This window comes from Mercenaria mercenaria, chromosome 6, assembly GCF_021730395.1.
Source record: "Mercenaria mercenaria strain notata chromosome 6, MADL_Memer_1, whole genome shotgun sequence".
Lineage (NCBI taxonomy): Eukaryota > Metazoa > Mollusca > Bivalvia > Venerida > Veneridae > Mercenaria > Mercenaria mercenaria.
Genome location: NC_069366.1, coordinates 56,903,076 through 56,923,142, shown reverse-complemented (window position 1 = coordinate 56,923,142; position 20,067 = coordinate 56,903,076). Strand labels below are relative to the sequence as shown.

General features: G+C 33.3%; 1 protein-coding gene across 1 annotated transcript; it reads left to right on the top strand.

The window, feature by feature from the left end:
• Positions 1 to 1,768: 1,768 nt before the first annotated feature.
• On the top strand, positions 1,769 to 16,179 carry LOC123548821 (uncharacterized). The gene is made up of 9 exons (XM_045336383.2): positions 1,769 to 1,927; positions 7,788 to 7,919; positions 8,462 to 8,739; positions 9,532 to 9,619; positions 9,952 to 10,122; positions 10,964 to 11,086; positions 11,453 to 11,830; positions 12,787 to 13,042; positions 14,006 to 16,179. The coding sequence occupies exons 1-9, from the start codon at positions 1,831 to 1,833 to the stop codon at positions 15,258 to 15,260; spliced, it is 2,778 nt and encodes a 925-aa protein (XP_045192318.2). The 5' UTR covers positions 1,769 to 1,830; the 3' UTR covers positions 15,261 to 16,179.
• The last annotated feature ends 3,888 nt before the right edge of the window (positions 16,180 to 20,067 follow it).

The window sequence follows — 20,067 nt, the reverse complement described above, 5'->3', positions numbered from 1 at the left end:
TATCATATCTTAAAATCAGGATAAAACTTGAAAAAGAAATTGCATTATCAAATGACAAAATAAACCAACATAATATCAAATGGTCTGGTTTTGAGGTATGAATGTAGATGCTGTTGGCTATAATAATAATAAAAAAAAAAAGAAAATATCTTACATATTTTATTCTTCATCTATATAATAAAATGATACTTTCTAGACAGTGTGCCTACAAATTGATTTTTACATGATTGTAGCATAAATAACCATTACAATTTTTAGACAATTATATGAGTTTGGAGACGATCTAAACATCCAATAATATCTACTCTTTTTAACTTTTTTCTCTCTTAGATGTTTTGTTCTCTAATTTTTTTCATCTAAAAATATATATATAGAAAAAGTCTTCTTGTGACATCCATTACTACAAATGTTTGTTTAATTAGATGACCATAAAATACATGTTTTGTATCTATTGTTAAAAACATTTGTCCAAGTCATCATATTTTGTAAATGTATGAAGATTGAAAAATAAATTATAAAAAATGACACCTAAAATCGTGCGGAATGTCGTCTTGAACTGTAAAGGTTTTATACCAGGGTTCTAGTGTAAATTCGCCATAGTTTAGATCCATGTACTATACTTTCTAGAACTTCAACCCATAGAAACCCATATACACATGTATATATATATATATATATATATATATATATATATATATATATATATATATATATATATATATATATATATATATATATATATATATATATATATATATATATATATATATATTATATATATATATATATATATATATAGTAAACTACAAATAATCAGCCGTCAAACTATGAAAAGAAAAGGTGGTGTAGACAGATCTGTGGTGGAACGCCGCCAGATTGAGCCACTGGCCTTTTCTCGAATCGCGTTGTTGACGGCGTCGCGCAGTACACGACCCATCTTCCGTTTTCTCTCATCATTTGCCATATACACGCGATATTTAACTTGAAACGCGTCTTATTTTACTGAAAATACATTCTGCGAATGAAATAAGCCCCCATTTTACACGCAAAAGTGCCAAAAATAAAAAAAAGTAAGTATTTTTTTATGTATACTACTTTCAACAACACCACGAAGGCACATTTTCGACCGAATTACGGTGAATTTCTACACTATAACCTAAACCCTTATTAGAAAAATGAATTTAACGACCCGTTATACCCGAAAACATGCGTAAATTCGATGAAATACTGCAAACCGAGCGAAATAAAGGCAAAAAAAAAGTATGATCAAATGCTGGTGTCAGACAGAACATCTAATCTTCAAAAGTTGGTGTCAGTAAGAACCTTCCCTGGGAATTATGTGGTGTCAGACAGAACATTTTTGGTCTACCCATCCGACTTTAACACCTCGTATTTTCGAAAGTAATGGCGATTTCGCCGGGATATTTGGCAGACAAAGAGAGAGAATGTTTGACTTTCTATTGAGGTAATGCCAAGCTTGTTGCTTCAGAAATGAGAAAAAATCCTCGGTTCAATATCCAAAACAATGAAAATCTGGCCGTGGATTAGCCATCTGTATGATTATTTGGTGGTCTTTTTAATTCAGAAAACATTCCTTTAGATGCCTCTTTCTATCCTCGAAACCTGGTAAGAGTCTGCTTTTCATTGATTCACACTGTGTAAAGAAAAAATTGAAAATACTTACTTCTAATCGACAACAAACTCCGCAGAGTGTCGCGTTATCCGATCTGGTGTTATGTTATCTGGTGGTGTCGCGCTATCACGTTATAGGGTGTGATATCACGTGATGTAAAACATACAGTAGTCTTCATAGCAGACATCATACACAAAATGGAGGAACGGATATGTGAGCTGCGGATGGAAATAGTTCGACTTATTAAACACCCCGCTGTGCTACAATTCCTAGTCCCGCATGTGATCAATCAAGGTAGATTTACTTATATTTAAACCAAGGGTTGACTAAGTTTTAATTCATTGAATTAGATATTGACATATTTTGTGGACTGATTTAACCCGGTGGATATTAAACCGAAAGTTGTTTACAAATAACATTATATATCTAATATTATTAGGTTATTTAACATATATATATAGTCCTGTACAATACGGAGATATATTTGGACGAGTACCCAGCTGAGAAAACCGTATTGGACGAGCCGCTAGGCGAGTCCAATAGGGTTTTCCCAGCTGGGTACGCTAGGCGAGTCCAATATGGTTTTCCCAGCTGGGTACGAAAAAAGCTGGGTACGAGTCCAATATATATCTCTTATTGTACAGTTCAATGTAGTCTTGTGTTCAGACCGGAGCGTTCAGACCCTATGTTTTGTTCACAGGAGATAACTCGTGAGGCTATTCAAATTTTGTATAATTATATCCCTTTTCTAGTCGGTAGCCAGATTAAGTTCAATGTTAAATAACATTTTTATTCTATATCTATTTTATTTTAGTTTAAATTAAAAATGATTCTTTAATTTTTCTTTTTTTTGCCTTCCTTATTTCAAGACGCATAATCAAACTCTGTACATAGATCTAGGTTATATAGCAGTAATTCGGTCCAAAATGTGCTTCCGAGGTGTATCGAAAGAAGTCCATAATAAATAGATCCTAATTTTTCCATTTTTCGCGCATTTGCGCGTAAACCGGGGGCCAAATGGGCATTATTTCACTAGTGGAATGAATTTTACATAAAACAAGACATTTTCATGCTTATATTCGCATGTTTTCGAGTTGTTTACTTGAAAACGAAAGTAGAGTGTTTATTCTGCGGACCGCTTTCTGAAATGCGGCAATATGAGGGTACCTGACTTCAGTTGACTTGCATTTCATTGCATGCTATTCAACACCCCCTTTTCTTTTCGTTTTCTTGAAGCAAATGTATGGATATCTTGTGGAAAAAAGGTCTACGACGGAGTGAAAATCTAGAAACTGTATCAAAATTAATTTGAAGTAGCTGAATTTTATATGAAACAAAGAACAATTTCTTTTATTGGTACATAGCCTATAAGGGGCAAATCATGTATTTTTCTCAAAGTGGCAGCAGAAAGAGTGGAATTTCATAATTCTATTTTTCGTCACGTATAATGACATTTGGGCACAAAACGGAGACTTATTTTTAGATTTTTTTTTTTATTTTTGACCAAATTTTCGCACATGAGGTGATAATTTCGCTAAATCTGGTACCGTTAAAATGCCGTATTTGTATGATTAAGACATGAAATCACGATGGATTTGTTAAATTCGTGGCAATTTAGATGAAGTAGTGCTTATTTTACCTGCTGTGCATCAAAACACTTGCGGTACTCGTGCAAAACACTAGAAAAATGCGAAAACTGGCACATGAGGTGACATTTTTGGCTGAAAAACGGACTAGGGGTGGCCTCAGAAAAACACGAATTTCTCGACTTTAACATATGACTTGTAAATGGAACTGCGCAGGTTGTCTTTACGGAAGGTTTTCTGAGAAATAAATGCAAAAGTTGCCGAAAAATAAATAAAGTAGTTCCCCTTATAGGCTATATAGCAGTAATTCGGTCCAAAATGTGCTTCCGTGGTGTAGTCGAAAGAAGTCCATAATAAATAGATCCTAATTTTTCCATTTTTCTCGCATTTGCACCACGGAAAACCTTCCGTAAAGACAACCTGCGCAGTTCCATTTACAAGTCATGTTAAAGTCGAGAAATAAACCGGGGGCCAAATGGGCATTATTTAACTAGTGGAATGAATTTTACATAAAACAAGACACTTTTCATGCTTATATTCGCATGTTTTCGAGTTGTTTACTTGAAAACGAAAGTAGCGTGTTTATTCTGCGGACCGCTTTCTGAAATGCGGCAATATGAGGGTACCTAACTTCAGTCGACTTGCATTTCACTGCATACTATATAACACCCCCTTTTCTTTTCGTTTTCTTGAAGCAAATGTATGGATATCTTGTGGAAAATAGGTCTACGACGGAGTGAAAATCTAAAAACTGTATCAAAATTGATCTGAATTAGCTGAATTTTATATGAAACAAAGAACACTTTCTTTTATTGGTATATAGCCTCTAGTAGAGCGCCTGCTTCACCCGATGAACATTTGAAACATTTTCACGTGTTTCGGGCTTTATCGCATGTTTAACATGGGACTTTTTGAACCATCCAAATAAGGAACGCACGTGTGTCCAATAAGGTAATTTATTGTATGGTCACGTGTTGCAAATGGACGTTCACGATTGGATAGATAAAATAGATATAGAATAAAAATACAAACATTCCAATATACAGTGATTGCGTCTTATAAACCCGATATGCATTCTTTCAAATACACTAAAGGACCTCCGAGCTCCAAGAAAATAAAATTTTTCATTCTGTTTCTATAATTTTAAATGCTGTAAACGATAGACTAAAGTTCTATAGTATGTTCCTTTTATATCTGATTCTTCTTACAAAGCTGCTACCGTCTAAAGGCCTTTCTTATAAGTTTTATAAGTTAAAATAATATGACAGGGACATGTACGCTGTAACGTTTCAATCAGGAAAGCAACACAATGTATTTCATATCAGTCATTATTCAATAAAAGGTTATCGAAGCGATAAATTAGGCCTAAAGAAAAAAAATTCTTTGTTTCCGGTAACATGCTCAAAAAAATTAGGGTAGGTAGGTCGGAAAAAAATTTTTTTTTGGATTTTTTTTTATTAAGGGAGACTTTTCGGAAATTATTTTTGTGTCAAAAAATGAATACAAATAAGGGGGTTATGCCTTTAGAGTATCAGTAAGTTGATTTCTAACATCACTGGCCATGTTTAAAGGTTAAAAAGTGCAGTTTTGCAACTTTTGGTTAAAAAGTTGAAAAAAATATTCTCCAAGGCCATAAAAACATTTAGGGCCGGGCCAAAAATTTAGGGTAGGTCGGGATACCGGAAACAAACAATTTTTTTTTTACGCCTTATGATAGTTATACCACAAATATGTTTCGAAAGGTGTAATCTGTACGCGAAAAGGTAAACTTCGGAGCAGGCCGGCAGATGAGTTTCAAAAATACATTTTTAAAACAAAGATAGCAATTTATATTAAGTATCGAAATGGCACAGTTCTGCCGTAAGATAACCACTTTAGATTCACGAACATTTTCGCTTAAGCTAGATAAATATCAAGAAAATTATTTGGATGTCTAATTACTGCTTGAGAATTTTTTTCCTTTAAGATAATTATCTTAACATGAATAAAAACCCGAAGTGTGCCCAGAACGGCCATTAATTAGATATTTTCCCCTCCAAATATCTACTGGATATCTTACTTTATAAGATTCGCATTTTCACATAAATAAGTGATAACCGCGAAAAGATTCGTATTAACAGTTATTGGACAACCGGAAAGCACTTGACATATTTGCTTTTATAGGTTATAACACACTAAATAGTTGTTGTTCTTTATTCTGTATAAAACTGACCTATTTCCAATGACCGCAGCACACATCAGGATCCATTTTAAATTTCTGTAACTTACATTTTCTTGAAGAATATTGTCAGGGCTAACTAAAAATCAAAAGAAAAGTGGGGGTCATGTTTGATGCAAGAAAAATAATTTCAGTCAAATACACAAACTGCAAAATCAGCTAAAAAATGAGACTCCAAATTATACTGGTGATGTATGATCTAAGTTTCCGTGAAAAATTTTGTCATGATGTTATTTCTTTATGAAAATGCTACCTACATGTCAAGCATAGATCTGTCATGTGATTTTAGCAAAAAAAATGCAAAGAAAGTAAGGAAAATAGCTGTACAGAGCAAAAAGACTAAGGACTATTTGTGTCCGCCATTATGCGACTACCATTTTTTTTTCGCGCCATTTTTCTATTTAGTGTCTGTATGCCTTAGAATAATTAGCAAATTGATGAATACGAAACATACATATACAAGGAAAAGATTCATGTTACAAGATACATATTGAACAATCGGAATACTCTTGACAAATTTGCTTCAACATGAAAAATACTTGTATCCAAGTGGTTAGCGCGCAAAGATTCGTAAATCACTCTTTTCACTCAGCAAGTATCGATTTGCTTGTTACTCAACATATTTTCATTTTGAAATGTCTTAAAACGTTTGCTTTAATCTGGTCTCATGTAAAACCCAAACGATAAAATTTGACCAAAAATAGCATGATGATGAAAACTTTATTTTCCGTCAATTGAAGGAATAAATGAACTCTACGACCCCATGCTTTTATTCCTTCATTCCACGGAAAATAAAGTTTTCAGTAAGTTTTCATAATCATGTCAGTTTTTTTTTTGTCAAATTCTATCGCGGGTTTTACGTGAGACAAGATTAAAGCAAATGTTTCATTCAAACCTCAACGTTATATTTGTCGCTCTGATGTCACTTTAATGTAAATATCGACTTTAAGGTTAAAATGATCGCCACAAATTATACACCATTCTAAAGACATTTGTAAATGAACATATGAATCGATACTTGTAGAATGAACAGAACGATTTACGAAAACCGTCTGACGGACGTGAAATCACGTTCATCAAAATTGGACGTCATTAGGCATGTTTGAAGGCTTGCAGAGAAAAATGTTATAGGAGTATCAAAAATATAAAATACGCATTAAATGAGGAACATGCTTACAGTCAAACCTGTGTTAAAGACCATCTCTGAACAGAGACCACCTGGCTCTAAAGACCACGTATTTTGTTCCCCATTTTAACACTTACAGTGTATTTTAACCTGTGAATAATAAAGACCACCTCTCAATAAAGACCACATTTTGGCACTCCCAAGGGTGGTCTTTATAGACAGGTTTGACTGTATATTACCCTATAATTTCAAATTAGGCGCAACTGGTGACAGGTGATGAGATATTCATCTCACTGTGACAAACGCGCAAACATCAAAAAGATAACTAAATACAATACTTGTCTCGATATTTATTTGGCTAACGCGAGTCTGTTTGCGAATCTGATCAGGTTAATTTTAATAGAACTATCTCACCAGAGATAAACCTGTATCGTTTTAAAATAAATTCTAATGTTAATGACATAAATAACATTTAGTTAGAGTAACTAAGAGTTTTCTACTAAAAGAGTGTATTAACAGATAAAGTATTACATTAAGTAGCCTTTCAATCGTAAATTCCAAACTTCGAAAAACTTGTTTAATTTTAAAGGTATACTTTGACCCAACTTTTGTGTTTGAAAATTTAAACAGTTTCTACAATTTATGTTATCTGTTACATAAAATTACCCTGTATATGTGTATTGAAAGTACTGTGTATTTGATACATGTATAGCTAAACACAGTAAAAATGTGTACTATCAGTGAAAACTGGAAGTATTTTAACATTGCTTGTCGAGTGTTGAAGTAAAATACATATGAGGAGGATTTTCCACTTTTAAAGAAAATATCTGAAGATTAAAATATTTTACTGAAGGATTGACATTGGCTATTTTTTAAATCTGCTGCATGCAAATTTAAACTGTTTGAAAAATATAAATTAAAAGAATTAACTGATATAAACTAACGTCTAACATTATAGTCAGGCAATAAAATGTAATATTTGTCAAATGCTAGTATCATAACACGTACACTTGCCATAGTATTATATGGATGGGGTAGGATGGGTGCGACTCGAACTACCGGGATAGTTGTTATTTTACAGCTGAGATTTTTTAAACTTTTCTTTTTTACACACATAACACACGTTAGACTTAAGCAAAGTCATAGTAATGCGATACACCCTCACATGAATGTTTGTAATTTTCATAACAGAACATTTTGACGTATAATTTGTGTTATTTTCAGTTAACGCGAAGGAAATAAAACGATTATATGACATATCTACGGAGAGAGCTAATCATCGTCTTCTAGACCTTCTCATCAGATCTGATGAACCAGGGAAATGGACGTCTTTTCAGCATGCTCTTGAACACTCCCGTGAGTATAAGTATATGAATTAGATATAAATTATCAATGAAAGGAATATCAGACTTATAATACCACCCAACTACCTTGATATTCAGCCAAACAAGCATCTTCTGTAAGCACCTGGTCACGGCACCAGATTTTCTGATCACAATGTCGGTAACTAGAAACTGGTGTTCGTTTTTTGCAATATCATACCGGTGCTAACCTGGCAAACATAAATATTGAATTTTCCTTAAACGCAGTCGCGATCTTTTAAACTCAAAAACGATTCCTTCTTTCTTAAAATTATGTGCTAGAAGACCTTCAAAGAATGTATATGTAATATTGTAGGTCAATCCCATATTTCATTTATAACAAATATAGTTATGTTATCTTAGGCAATAATGAAGTGCTTTTGTTATACAGTATACATGTAGTGTGCATAACCTTGCTTTGTTAGTGATTACTTATGTGATATCCTTTTAATGATACTAAAGTTGTTCAACAAACCAGTCTTATCTTGGTTTACATTCTTTTTGGACAAGACTAATCAAATTTCTTACCCTTCACAGATTACCCTTACTTGGTTGCACTTCTAAAAACAACAAACACAACAAGTTACAATCAGCAAAGACAGATTATAGAAATATTTGCTCCATTTCTTGAAAGATCGTTAAATCCTTTAGATGTACTTGACAAACTTTACCAACGAGATATCATAGATGAGCCTGACAAAGAGCTTGTACATGCAGAACAAACAAACAGAGGTCCTATTGCAGCTGCAATGATTTTATTGGATATAATACAAACACATCTAGCACCTGAAATGTGGTACAAGGGATTTCTAGAGGTAAATTCTATTGAAGAGAAACATGCAAATTCTCATATGATCAGTAACTATTTTATTGTTGAATTACCTCCGCATAAAAAGCAAGAAAACAGTCTTACAGTTTTATTATATTCTTTGAAGTTTTTTTTTACGATATATATTGCCATACATTATCATTAGCTACAATTCTAAATAAATGTTCATGTAGATTTATATATCTTCACAACAGCAGTCTTAAAGTCGCCACGTACTTGGTGATGTTGTTCATGGAGTCCATTCTATGTTAATTTAGGATATTCATAGCAAGGGGCGTGAGATGTGCTGCATATTTAATCTCCGCTTATGAACAGACTTAAACCGAGTCTGCTATCATTCACTACGTAACCTTCTTTGGTTCTATATAACGTCAGAAAACAGACATTTCCAATGCCATGTTCCGATTTCAACTTGTTATTCGTGTTGTGCGATACCTGTTTTATGTCATTATATTTGTTTCTTCAAAATGTCTTGTTGAATATATTTAGCTTGTAGATCTGATCTACTTTTCTAGAAGTAGAAATAGCCAATTTGGATCACATTTGATGTATCTAGTCATTCGACCATAGCTATTTCTAAGTATTAATTTCATATTGACCGATAAGGTCATTTTCTCTGACTTATTCCAAAACTCAGATATTTGTAACATTGAACCTTGAGGTGTATTTGCCTTTATTTCAATGCCGGCTATGATTGAAATTTTTTTTTATTGTTAATATAAAAATAGAAACATTTTCCTAACTTTTTTCCTAACAGATAAAGTTGATGCAATTTCAGGCGCTTTATGAGAACGGTTATGAACACCTTGTTCAAGAGATAGATCCCGATTTCTGCGAGAAAAGGAATCATAAAGCAGATCATTTAAGTAAATATATATTTTATGCTACTTGATGAGAATAATTGCTATTTTGATAAATATTTATTTGTACAAATCCTAACAACAAATGGGAAATCCAGTTTGTGTATCAGTTCTATTTTGATTCATTCAAGAAATGCATTTTATCTTACCTAGACCTTTTTGTTCAGTTTGAAGGAATGCAAAGGTGCAAAGAATGTGTCGTCTTCATTTAGTAACCAACATGTCATTATTTATAGGTAGTATGATTTACATGGCAGAGTCCAATTGCTCATCTCCTTATTTTTCACAAGTGACTGGCAAGCAGACATCAACTTGTTGTGTAAATGAATATGTTTCAGATAACGAAACTGATATCAGCGCCATAAAAGAAACAGTTGACCTAGTTGAAGCGATCAACACTGACAACAAAACTATATCTGAGAATATTAACAGGTTCAGGAGCGTGATAACCGAGACGCTAGATATACCGTCAATAGTAAATGTATTGATACCCACAGTGATATTGGCTGGTAAGCTCTAAGTAACAAAAATGAAATGATGTGCGACCAGATGTTCCTTTTCGAGACAATATCCAAAACCAACTTCGTTCGCAAAAACAGAATTTATGTTTTCAGAGATCAAGTTTAAGAGAAATTATGCATTGAAACGATATAAAGCAAACCCGTCTTTGATTAACTTTGGACACGATGAAGAGTATATACGTTTATTTGCACGACTGTAAGCCGCACAGCGTATTTTCACATACAAATATCTTTTAAAGTATTAAATATATATTTTTGTTCTTGATTTATATGTGTTAAACGTATTGTATCAGTTTTTCGTTTGTTTCTTTTGGGTGTTAACACCATATTGACTAGAATATATGCCGACATAGCGATAACTCTCTTTTGATAGTAATAACGACCCCTGGTGGCCATCCACACATTATTTTAATTATGAGCGCGCGAAATTGGTAGAACTAATGACCTTTAGTATGCCAGATGGATATGGAAAAATTCTACAGTCTAAGCAAGATTTCGAACACACAGGGGTGTGGGCCAAATGATTCAAACGCCAACATTATGTGGCCTCTATTAGATGTACACACGTATTGAGTGTACAATATACTCACTTGAGGTTAGGGTAAGGTTTAATAGTGTACATTCAGTGCGTGCGTACACCCGATACGGGAGAATTAATGCTGGCCGTGATTCAAAGTCCAACGATTTGCAATGTAATAACCTGCATTTAAATGTTGATGCAAACATCGCTGTTAAGACACTTTTCTAGTTGAGATTTTAAAATGTAAATTGTATAAATACATACATGCATTTTTGTTCATTTTCATTACATGCACTCTTTCCCATTTAGATAAACGCGATGAATTACTTCAGACATACGAATACGACCAGGTAAAGGCAACAGGTCAACTCCTTGAATATGTGATCTCATCCGGTAATGGAGAAGTATTTATACGCTGTCTCGAACGTTCAGGTACTTTGAAATACGTGAAAGACATAAACTTAGTCTAAATTCTTATAATGATCGCAGATGTTTAACATTCTGAACATTCTGAATATTCAAATAAATACACAGCAGGCGAAAACTCAAATTTTCACTACATGCATTCTTCTAAATAATTTTGTATCAACCATCTTTTTTTTATATTTCAGTTAAGATGATGTCTTGAGTTGTACTTGGATATAATGATATATTTTTTTTATTATAATATTGCTTTTGGTATCAATATTTAAATGACCAACTACTTTAAATATGAAAGTTTCGTATCATTGGCTGGTCCCACAACAGAGGCCGATTTTTTGGATGAAGAAATTAATTCGTATGTGGTCTTATTTTTAGATTACCAGTACTTGGCAAGACTTCTAAGGAATAAGGGATCAAAAGGACACAATGGCTATTGCCAAAAAGTAATACAAATATTTTCTTCCAACATCCAACAACAAATCAGCACACCTGAACTTCTTTCAAGACTAGTGGAACAAAATGTAATCAACCAAAGAGATATGGAGTTGATCCAGTCGGAACACCGCAGGAAGGGAAATACTGCCGCCACAGTAGTTTTGTTGGATTGTATACAAACACATTTAAGCCCCGAGGAATGGTATATGAAGTTTCTGCACGCGTTGATGGCCACATCACAAGACCACATTGTCGATATCATTGAACCTGACTTCACAAGAAATCCGGATCAGTTCATGATAAAAATGAAGCAGATTGGTAATTGTTAGAAATATTAATATGAACAGTCACATTCTTTCATTTTGTATGAGTCTTGGAACCTCAAGTTCCTTAAGTGTCCCTTTAAGTGCCGTGTGGTGGCTGTAAAAAGTCTCCCCGTACTTGGATTCAGTGTTATTATATTTTCTGGTCCTTTGGAATCACGGAGTCCATTCAACATATGTGTTATAGAGTTCCGCTTAAGCCGGTGCTAGGGGGCGTGAGAGGTGTTGCACATTTCATAACCTCTCATGAACAGACTCAATCAAACCGAGTCTGCTATTATTCTTCTTGGTTGCACTCATTGCTGCAAAGGATCATTTTACAAATTTCATGGACAAGGATCCACTAAGAATAGCCATGTTCCAAGTTAAACTGTATTCTTTTTTAAGTGTTGTTTTTGAAATCCCATCATGGAAATGTAACCTTTATCCTAGCTTGTTACAATATGCTTCTTTTCTGGGCCTGTATTCATCAAAGTTTAAAGTCTGAAATTTAGACTTAGTCTTAAAAATGCTAAATTTTCTTTCTGCACTGTCACTGTTAAATGCTCTTTTCATGAAAATGCATTCTCTAGCAAAACCATATCAGCTAAATTTCAATTGTGTCAATTTGTCAATTAAAAAGTTACAACAAACTGAATATTTCAAAGTTTCAGACGTAAAACCAGCTCGCCAACTTCTTTTGAATTTGCGATCTTTTAAATCTTTCCAGACAGTGCGCCTTGAAAGCGACAAAAGAGAGACATGATACTTTAAAATACTTAATAAGTGAACAGAAATTTAGAATTGTTTAGAACATTTCAAATAACTTTCCGTAAATTATGCATTTTGGTGTTTGTAATTGTGATGCAATAGGATCTTTGCCCCTGGTTTAGCCTTCATTTGTTCTCAATATTTGTTAACATTTAATTTTTCTTCGTTTTAAAAGGCGTCACGTAAGAGTTATAATTTCAGATCATTCTGAAGAAAGCTGTGAGTCTGCCCAGGATGATCCATTCGAAGATGAAATAGCAGCGATGTGTAAGATCAAACAAGCATACTTTGAATCGAAATTGAAAGCGGAGGCACAAATAATTGAGGAACAAAAATACATGATAAAGTTTATTAGCGACAAATTTGAACAGCTGAAAATGGAGGTGAAAGAAAAGGCCCAATCATTTGATACAGACCTGGCAAACCACAAAGAAGCAGTACTGCGACTTAAAGAAAGGTATTTCATTAATTGTTCTGTAGTGTGTTCATTATATATTGGAATATATATAATAGTCAAGCAACAACTGTGTATTATTTTCCTTTGATTTATGTATTAAACAAACGCGTATATCTCTTGGTTTGATAAGTTCAGATTGTTTCAGCTAGTCTTTGAATTCAGTGTTGTTATATTATCTGGTCCTTTGGGATCATGGAGTCCATTCAATATTTATTTGATGGAATTCCGCTTAAACCGGTCCTAGGGGGCGTTAGAGATGTTGCACATTGCATACCTCTCATAAACAGACTCAATCAAACCGAATCTGCTGTAATATTTTGCTTGTTTTAATTATATGCTTCCAAAGGATTTTTTTTATAGATTTTATCAGTTATTTTAGTTTTTTTTATAATTCAGCAGAAAGTACAATTCTTTGAAGGACAATTAAATGATAATCGCCCGAAACTGTCTTATTTCTTTATTCTGATAGAGTATAATCATTCGTTTTCTAAAAGCACAACTTTTCTGCGTATTTTTATTGCTGTTTTAATAATTAGTTTGGTAGTAAAATGAATAAAGTTATATCTTAGCGTAATTCCATATTTTTGAAATTTAGATATGTTGTTGACAACATGTCGATCTAAGTGAATGCTTAATTTCAAAATTATGATAAATAAAGATCAAGTGCTTCAAATAGTAATATTTCAGATATTGTCTAAACAGCAATTGCCGGGTTAGTTGTTATGTCCAAAATATATTATTTGGGCGAAGTCAGTTATCAAGTAGCGAGGAAGAGAATAAATTGACTAATACCATTTACGTTACTCTTTTTATTAATATAGGAATTAAATGTGCCTAATCGTCAACTGTTTAATTTTTTGTCTTATATCTAAACAAATATTTTAGAGCTGTCATTTAGATAAAACAAAAGTTGATTTCTATTTGATAAGCAGCTACATATACCTTTAATTTTTTTTCTTCCAGAAACCACAGTTACCCACAGAATGAAGCAATAGAAAATGAATTAGAAATTTTAAAGCAGCGGTATCCACAGCTTTCAGGAAACACTAAAATAGAAGTCAAATTTGAGCGAAACCTAACTTTGCATTTCTTGAAATCGGTAGGATATGTGTCTGAAATAAGACCTGCAGATTTACAAAAAGATCTCTCGAATATTGACGTGGAATCTCATCACGGAATTCCTTTGACCCTTGATAATATTAGGCTACCTACTGATGAGCGGCCACATGCACCTATATCCGACGAAGGATCTTCATTTTTACAAATCACCGTACCGCCTTTTTCTGATGATGAAACAATGAGTTTGGAATCAGACTTAGAAAAGAATGAAGAACAAATTGAGAATGACATTGCAAGTGGTACAATTGAAATAATTGTGTCCAAAAAGGTGCCAGCATTAAATCAGTTATCACTAAAAGATATTATTGCAATATCTGGAAAAGAAATTGCCGGAATATGTAAAAGAACGAACACGTTGTTAATAATAGAGACGGAAAATTTTGATATAGTTTCAAGAATTCCTCTGAAAAATAAAAATAGCAATAAGTTGGCGTTATTGAATAAAAATACTGTCGCAGTTATGTCGCCTGATGTACAACCGTTGATTATCATCTCTTTTGATGAGCCTAAGCAAGTGCTGTACGAATGGAATTGCGAATCTGATAAATGCATTTTGGTATCACACAAAAACTGCCTGTATGTTATATGTTTGGGACACCACTTACATGTTTATAGATTGGATACAGGGAAACAAGACATATATATGCTGGGCTCTCCCACCGATGAACCATGGTATCCGAAATATGCGATTCTGAATGCAAGTGGAGAGGAACTATTCATATCCGACTATGACTGTGTTTACTGCTTTAAGATTTTAGATAAAGAGCGAGTACAGGAACAGTGGAAATACTTTGATAGTAATAAAAGCCTTTTTGAAAGGCAGTTATTCATAGGAATTTCTATTTACGATGAAAATATACTGTTACTTGACAAGAACAATAATTCTGTCCTGAGATTAAGTAGTAAAGGCGGCTTTTACAGGGACGAAATCGTGAGTTCGTCATTCAGTGATTGCGATTTATTGGCGTTCTACCCACAAGAAAATCTAATACATCTTGTCAGTTACAGATATAAGGAATATAAAAAAGTTAAACTAGTTTCAAACAGTTTACATACAGACTGTGAAGAAGAGTTTGATCCATACGTTAACGTTGTATGACTGGTGACTTCAGATCATAATCAACAATCATTCGTCATTCAAATTCTTGATAAAAATATTCCTAAGCATATGTTACATGTACTGTTGAAAAAAAACCCATACTATATAGAATATGAGCCATGCCATCCGCGCAGTCTGGTCAGGATCCATGCTGTTCGCTTTCAAAGCCTATTGCAATCACAGAAACTGTTAGCGAATAGCATGGATCCTGACCAGTCTGCGCGGATGCGCAGGCTGGTCTGGATCCATGCTGGTCGCAAAGCCAATATGTTGGTTTTCTCATGGCACGGTTCAAATGGAATTCACTGCTTTCAAGAATCTTTGTGTGAGATATTTGCCGTGTGTCATAGGTTCCCAATTTTGAACGGCATTTTTTTTGCGAACGTCAGATCTTGCGCGAAGTTTCGCGGGAAGAACCCTCCCTGATATCATTACACCAATTATGTTTTTAAAGGCTTATTTCTATACAAAACATAAAGTGAATGTAAACGGCAAAGTAAAATGACCATGTTTTCAGAGTTATTATTGTGTTTATCAGATAATGCTTCTCTCTGTACTCGTTTACTTATTTATGAAATTAAAATGCCTAAATCATGAATTACTTTATCTTTTCCGCCATCGAACTAAAACTTCGATAATTTATGAAATAATGGAAAATTATTCCATAACGAACTCTACAATTTATAACTTCTGTGAAATGTATAATGTGCAGGTATATTCCTAAAAAAAGAAAAAGATAGCATAGACTAATGAAGGCTGTAATGAGCCCTCTTTCAAAAACTGAAAAGGAATCCATCTATTGTCGCTAGGTTATATACCTGATCATGGTGCCTGTCCTACATTGACATATGCATAGTGAGAATTTTCCGTTAGGACTGCTCCATGAACAACGTTCATTAAATAACATTGGAACAACTTCGATATTGTATTTGTAGATTGACGAGTAAAATTATACCAGAAATTGTGTCATTCTAAATATTTCAGAAAAGAACTTTTTTATTTTGGTTATTTTGTACCTTTTCATTTCCTTTAGATAAACGCAACTAAATAACCAAAACACACGAATGACCCAAACACGAATATGAAGAGGAGAGGACAACGCCTTGATTATGTTATATCAGACTTTGTTTGATGTCAAGAATGTCCCGGAAAATAAATGAACAGCACAATGCATATATTCAAAATGTTGTCAGATTACAATTTTCTAACAACTTGAATTATGTAAGAATAATCAAATGCATTGTCGAAGACATGAATTCAGTTTTACTAGTCGTAAATCTCAAAATCATGTAACAACAGTGCACTAGTATCAGTCTTATTCAGTTAAAATATTAAGAAGGTACAATACGTTCAAACGAAACTTTCAACTACTATTTTCTTCCCCAACATAATATTCAGTATAAATTCTTGTTACCTGAGCTATCTAGATGTACATGTATTAGAAATCGTGAGATCACCAAACGCGAGTCTCGAAAATAACACTTTGCAGATGTTCATTATTGGTGAAAATAGTCTATACATTATCAATATTTGGCAAAAAAAAGAGAAGAAAACAACAAGGGTAGATTTCCAACAGGGAATGCAATGTTCCGAAAACGCAGCCTCCCCAAATCGCAGCCCGTAGAACGCGGACGTGCACACGACCAACAGACATGCACACCCACCCATACTTCTAAGAAATCAAAGTACAGACGGACACATTGCCTACTTCTTAAGAGTAATAAAAATATTTTCTTCAACCATCCAACCAGAAATCAAGACTAGTTGAACAAAATGTCATCAACCAACGATATATGGAGCTGATTCAGGCCGAACGCCGCAGAAAAGGAAATATCACCTCCGAAGTAGTGTTGTTAGACCGTACACAATCACTTCGAAGTCCCAGGGAATAGTATAGTATGCAGTCGAGATAATTAAATTGAATCCTAACTTCAGAGTGATTCCGGAACAGATTTTGATAAAACTTGAACAGACTTGTAATTAATGGATTAATTTATATCTTGATAAATATCATGAAATCCCCTTAATCATTTCAAGTATGGGTTTTGTACTATTTTACTATTTTATGTAAGACATTATCTTTCGTTAGCAGTCTTTCAAATCTCTGCAGGAAAATGTATACAAGATTCTCAAATTACGTTTGCTACATTTGCTCATCAAATGACCATACTATTTCAAATTTTGTTAAGGAATATATGTCGGTGAAAAGGATGAAAAGAAATAACCGAAACTTTAAAATGTATGAATTAAAGTCAAAACGTTAAAATAGTTCGTTCACATACGGGAAGAAATGGTTACACAGAAATTTCCAGTTCGGCTTATTCTTATCCAGAAGATGTTTCAAATTGAAATGAATACTTGATATCATATATCATCGCTTTCTTACATGATTTTCTTAGCGAAATACATTTTAAACTCAGTCATTTTAATATTGATAGCTAATCATTGGATATAAAAATATCAGGTCTCACTGCTCTAGATCGTGCTTTTGTCTCTCAGCTGGGTGATACAATTGACAAAGAATTAGGTTTGTATGCAAAATCAAACAAGTACTTTCAATCAAAACTGGAAAAACTGAAGAGGAAATACTAAAGTAAATGATAATATTTCTGCTCGAAAGATGCAAAAACCTGAAAATTGACGTAAAAGAGAAGACCTTTTAGTATTCAAAACAGCTCTCAGAATGGAAAACTACATAGAAGCAGTATTGCAACTCAGGGAAAGGTAAGTAATGAATAAATTCAGAGAAAGTGAAATACATTTCTATACACGTATGATTATTGTATTTTTGCATTTATTTACATGTTAACATAAAACAACGTCAACCAACAATATTTATGTATTCTTTAATTTCAAGAATGTTTTATTTTTATGGTTTTACTCTTGTTTGATATATAGGAACTTTATTCTATTTCTTTTTTCCCATATGTAACATAAGCAGAGTGTTTTGGTCACCCAGTGTTATTACACCGAATAACATTTTTCTAGTGTTCAATTTTTCTAGACTCTAGAATTAGTAAAATGCACATTGTTCTTTTATGATCTCACAATAATGCATTCATCTTTTATGTGCTCTTGCGAAGGTGATTAGTTACTTTACGGTCGACTTTTTCTCAAAATTTCACAATCAAAAAATCATATTGCAGATATAGATTTTGTTTTGAATGAAAGGTCTAACTTTATCTTGTTGAAAGTACACCATACGGAATATTCCCAAAATTAATTCTGCCGCTTCGCTATTTTCGTGGACCTTTCTTCTTTGGAGATAATTCTTGAAGCTATTCAAATTTTATTTAGTTATGTCCATTGTCTCCTCGAAACGTCAGGGAATTTTGCTGCGACAGTAAAAGTGAAAAATACAGATTAATTCAAGTACAAAAAAAAAAGATATTCCAGCCGGTGGCCAGATTTTCGCCAAAAAAAAAAAACGCCCTCCAAACATATTCTTTTTTTATTTCATGTATTTTAATGGTTGTTTAGTTAGAAATAATATCTACAATAATAATTTTGAACTCGGTGTGAAGTATTGATTACATGACGTGACGTCTAAACGTTGCACTTGATAAACGAAACAGCTATTGAAAATGTGTATTTCATCATTATCGAATAAAAAATAAAAAGTCTTATTAGCAACAAAAATATAAATATAATTAGACTTGTATTTTTGTTAGTAATAACAATTTTCAATTAGTTATATGTTGTTTTTACGTGATATTTAATGGTATTATTAATATAATTTCTAACAATGTAATCATGTTATTAACGCCCTTTTCCACCATGTTTTAATTTTATCACTTCAATGGGAAGTCAGTCGAGGCCGTTTTTAATAACCTCAACGAAGCTCAATTTGGGAAATTGTAACAAGACACACAAGACACACGCATATGTATATTCTTGTAGTCAACTTTTCAGAAATGTCATTAAAGAAATTAAATACAATTTGTCAGTACCAGTATGAAATAATAACTACTCACTAATAGACCTTTATCACGGACACGGACATGGAAATGTAAATGTAAACTTACTCTGTACAGCGGTCAAATTTGAGGGGTTTTCTCAAACATATTATTGGAATCATGGTAACTTATTATATACTTAGTGTGTATCGAGAATATTTATAGGTTATTAGCACCCGATATGAAATTCAGGCGTCAGTGTATGGAAAAATATTGACGATTCCGGTACCAGTGTTAACTTAACGGGGAATAGAAAGGAGTATGTAATAAGTATAATTATAATTACAGCGCATTGTCTTTTAAATTGTGTAGAGGTAAAGTTTAATCCTGTAAAGTTGCATGCTATACATAAACAGTGATCTTTGACGTATTTGTAACTGTAAAGGATGGGGTGCTCTAAAACAACTAAAAGATACACAAGGAATTAAAAAAGAAAGGAATATGAATAGAAATTACAAAGATAACTGATGGTCGGTGTAGGAGTGTAATTGGGTGGTTGAAGGATCTGGGTGTTTGGGACAATACTTAAAAATTAGAACAACATAAAACTTATTTGTTTGTTGTCTCATGTTTTGGTAGTCAGGGTGTAAGAGTCAGAGGGATGGAGGAAAATAGATACTTAGAAACAATATCAGCTATAATACAGCATGTAAACACTGGATCCACATATTTTTGTTGACTATTAAAGTAAGTGGAGGAAAGGGCTAATGATACTTCCGAGGAGGCTCTAAGTAGCAAAACAAAAAGACTACTTTCTGTACCAATTTGGAACCTTATTTCAGTTAAACGTGCAATATAGTTCTAATCACAAATGACTGTAACTGACATTTATAAAGATCGATTATCAGAGA

Coding starts and splice junctions, on each gene's coding strand:
- LOC123548821 (XM_045336383.2), top strand. CDS start 1,831: ATGGAGGAACGGATATGTGAGCTGCGGATGGAAATAGTTCGACTTATT. Junction 10,123..10,963: donor ACCCACAGTGATATTGGCTG/GTAAGCTCTAAG, acceptor TTTCCCATTTAG/ATAAACGCGATGAATTACTT. Junction 13,043..14,005: donor GTACTGCGACTTAAAGAAAG/GTATTTCATTAA, acceptor TTTTTCTTCCAG/AAACCACAGTTACCCACAGA.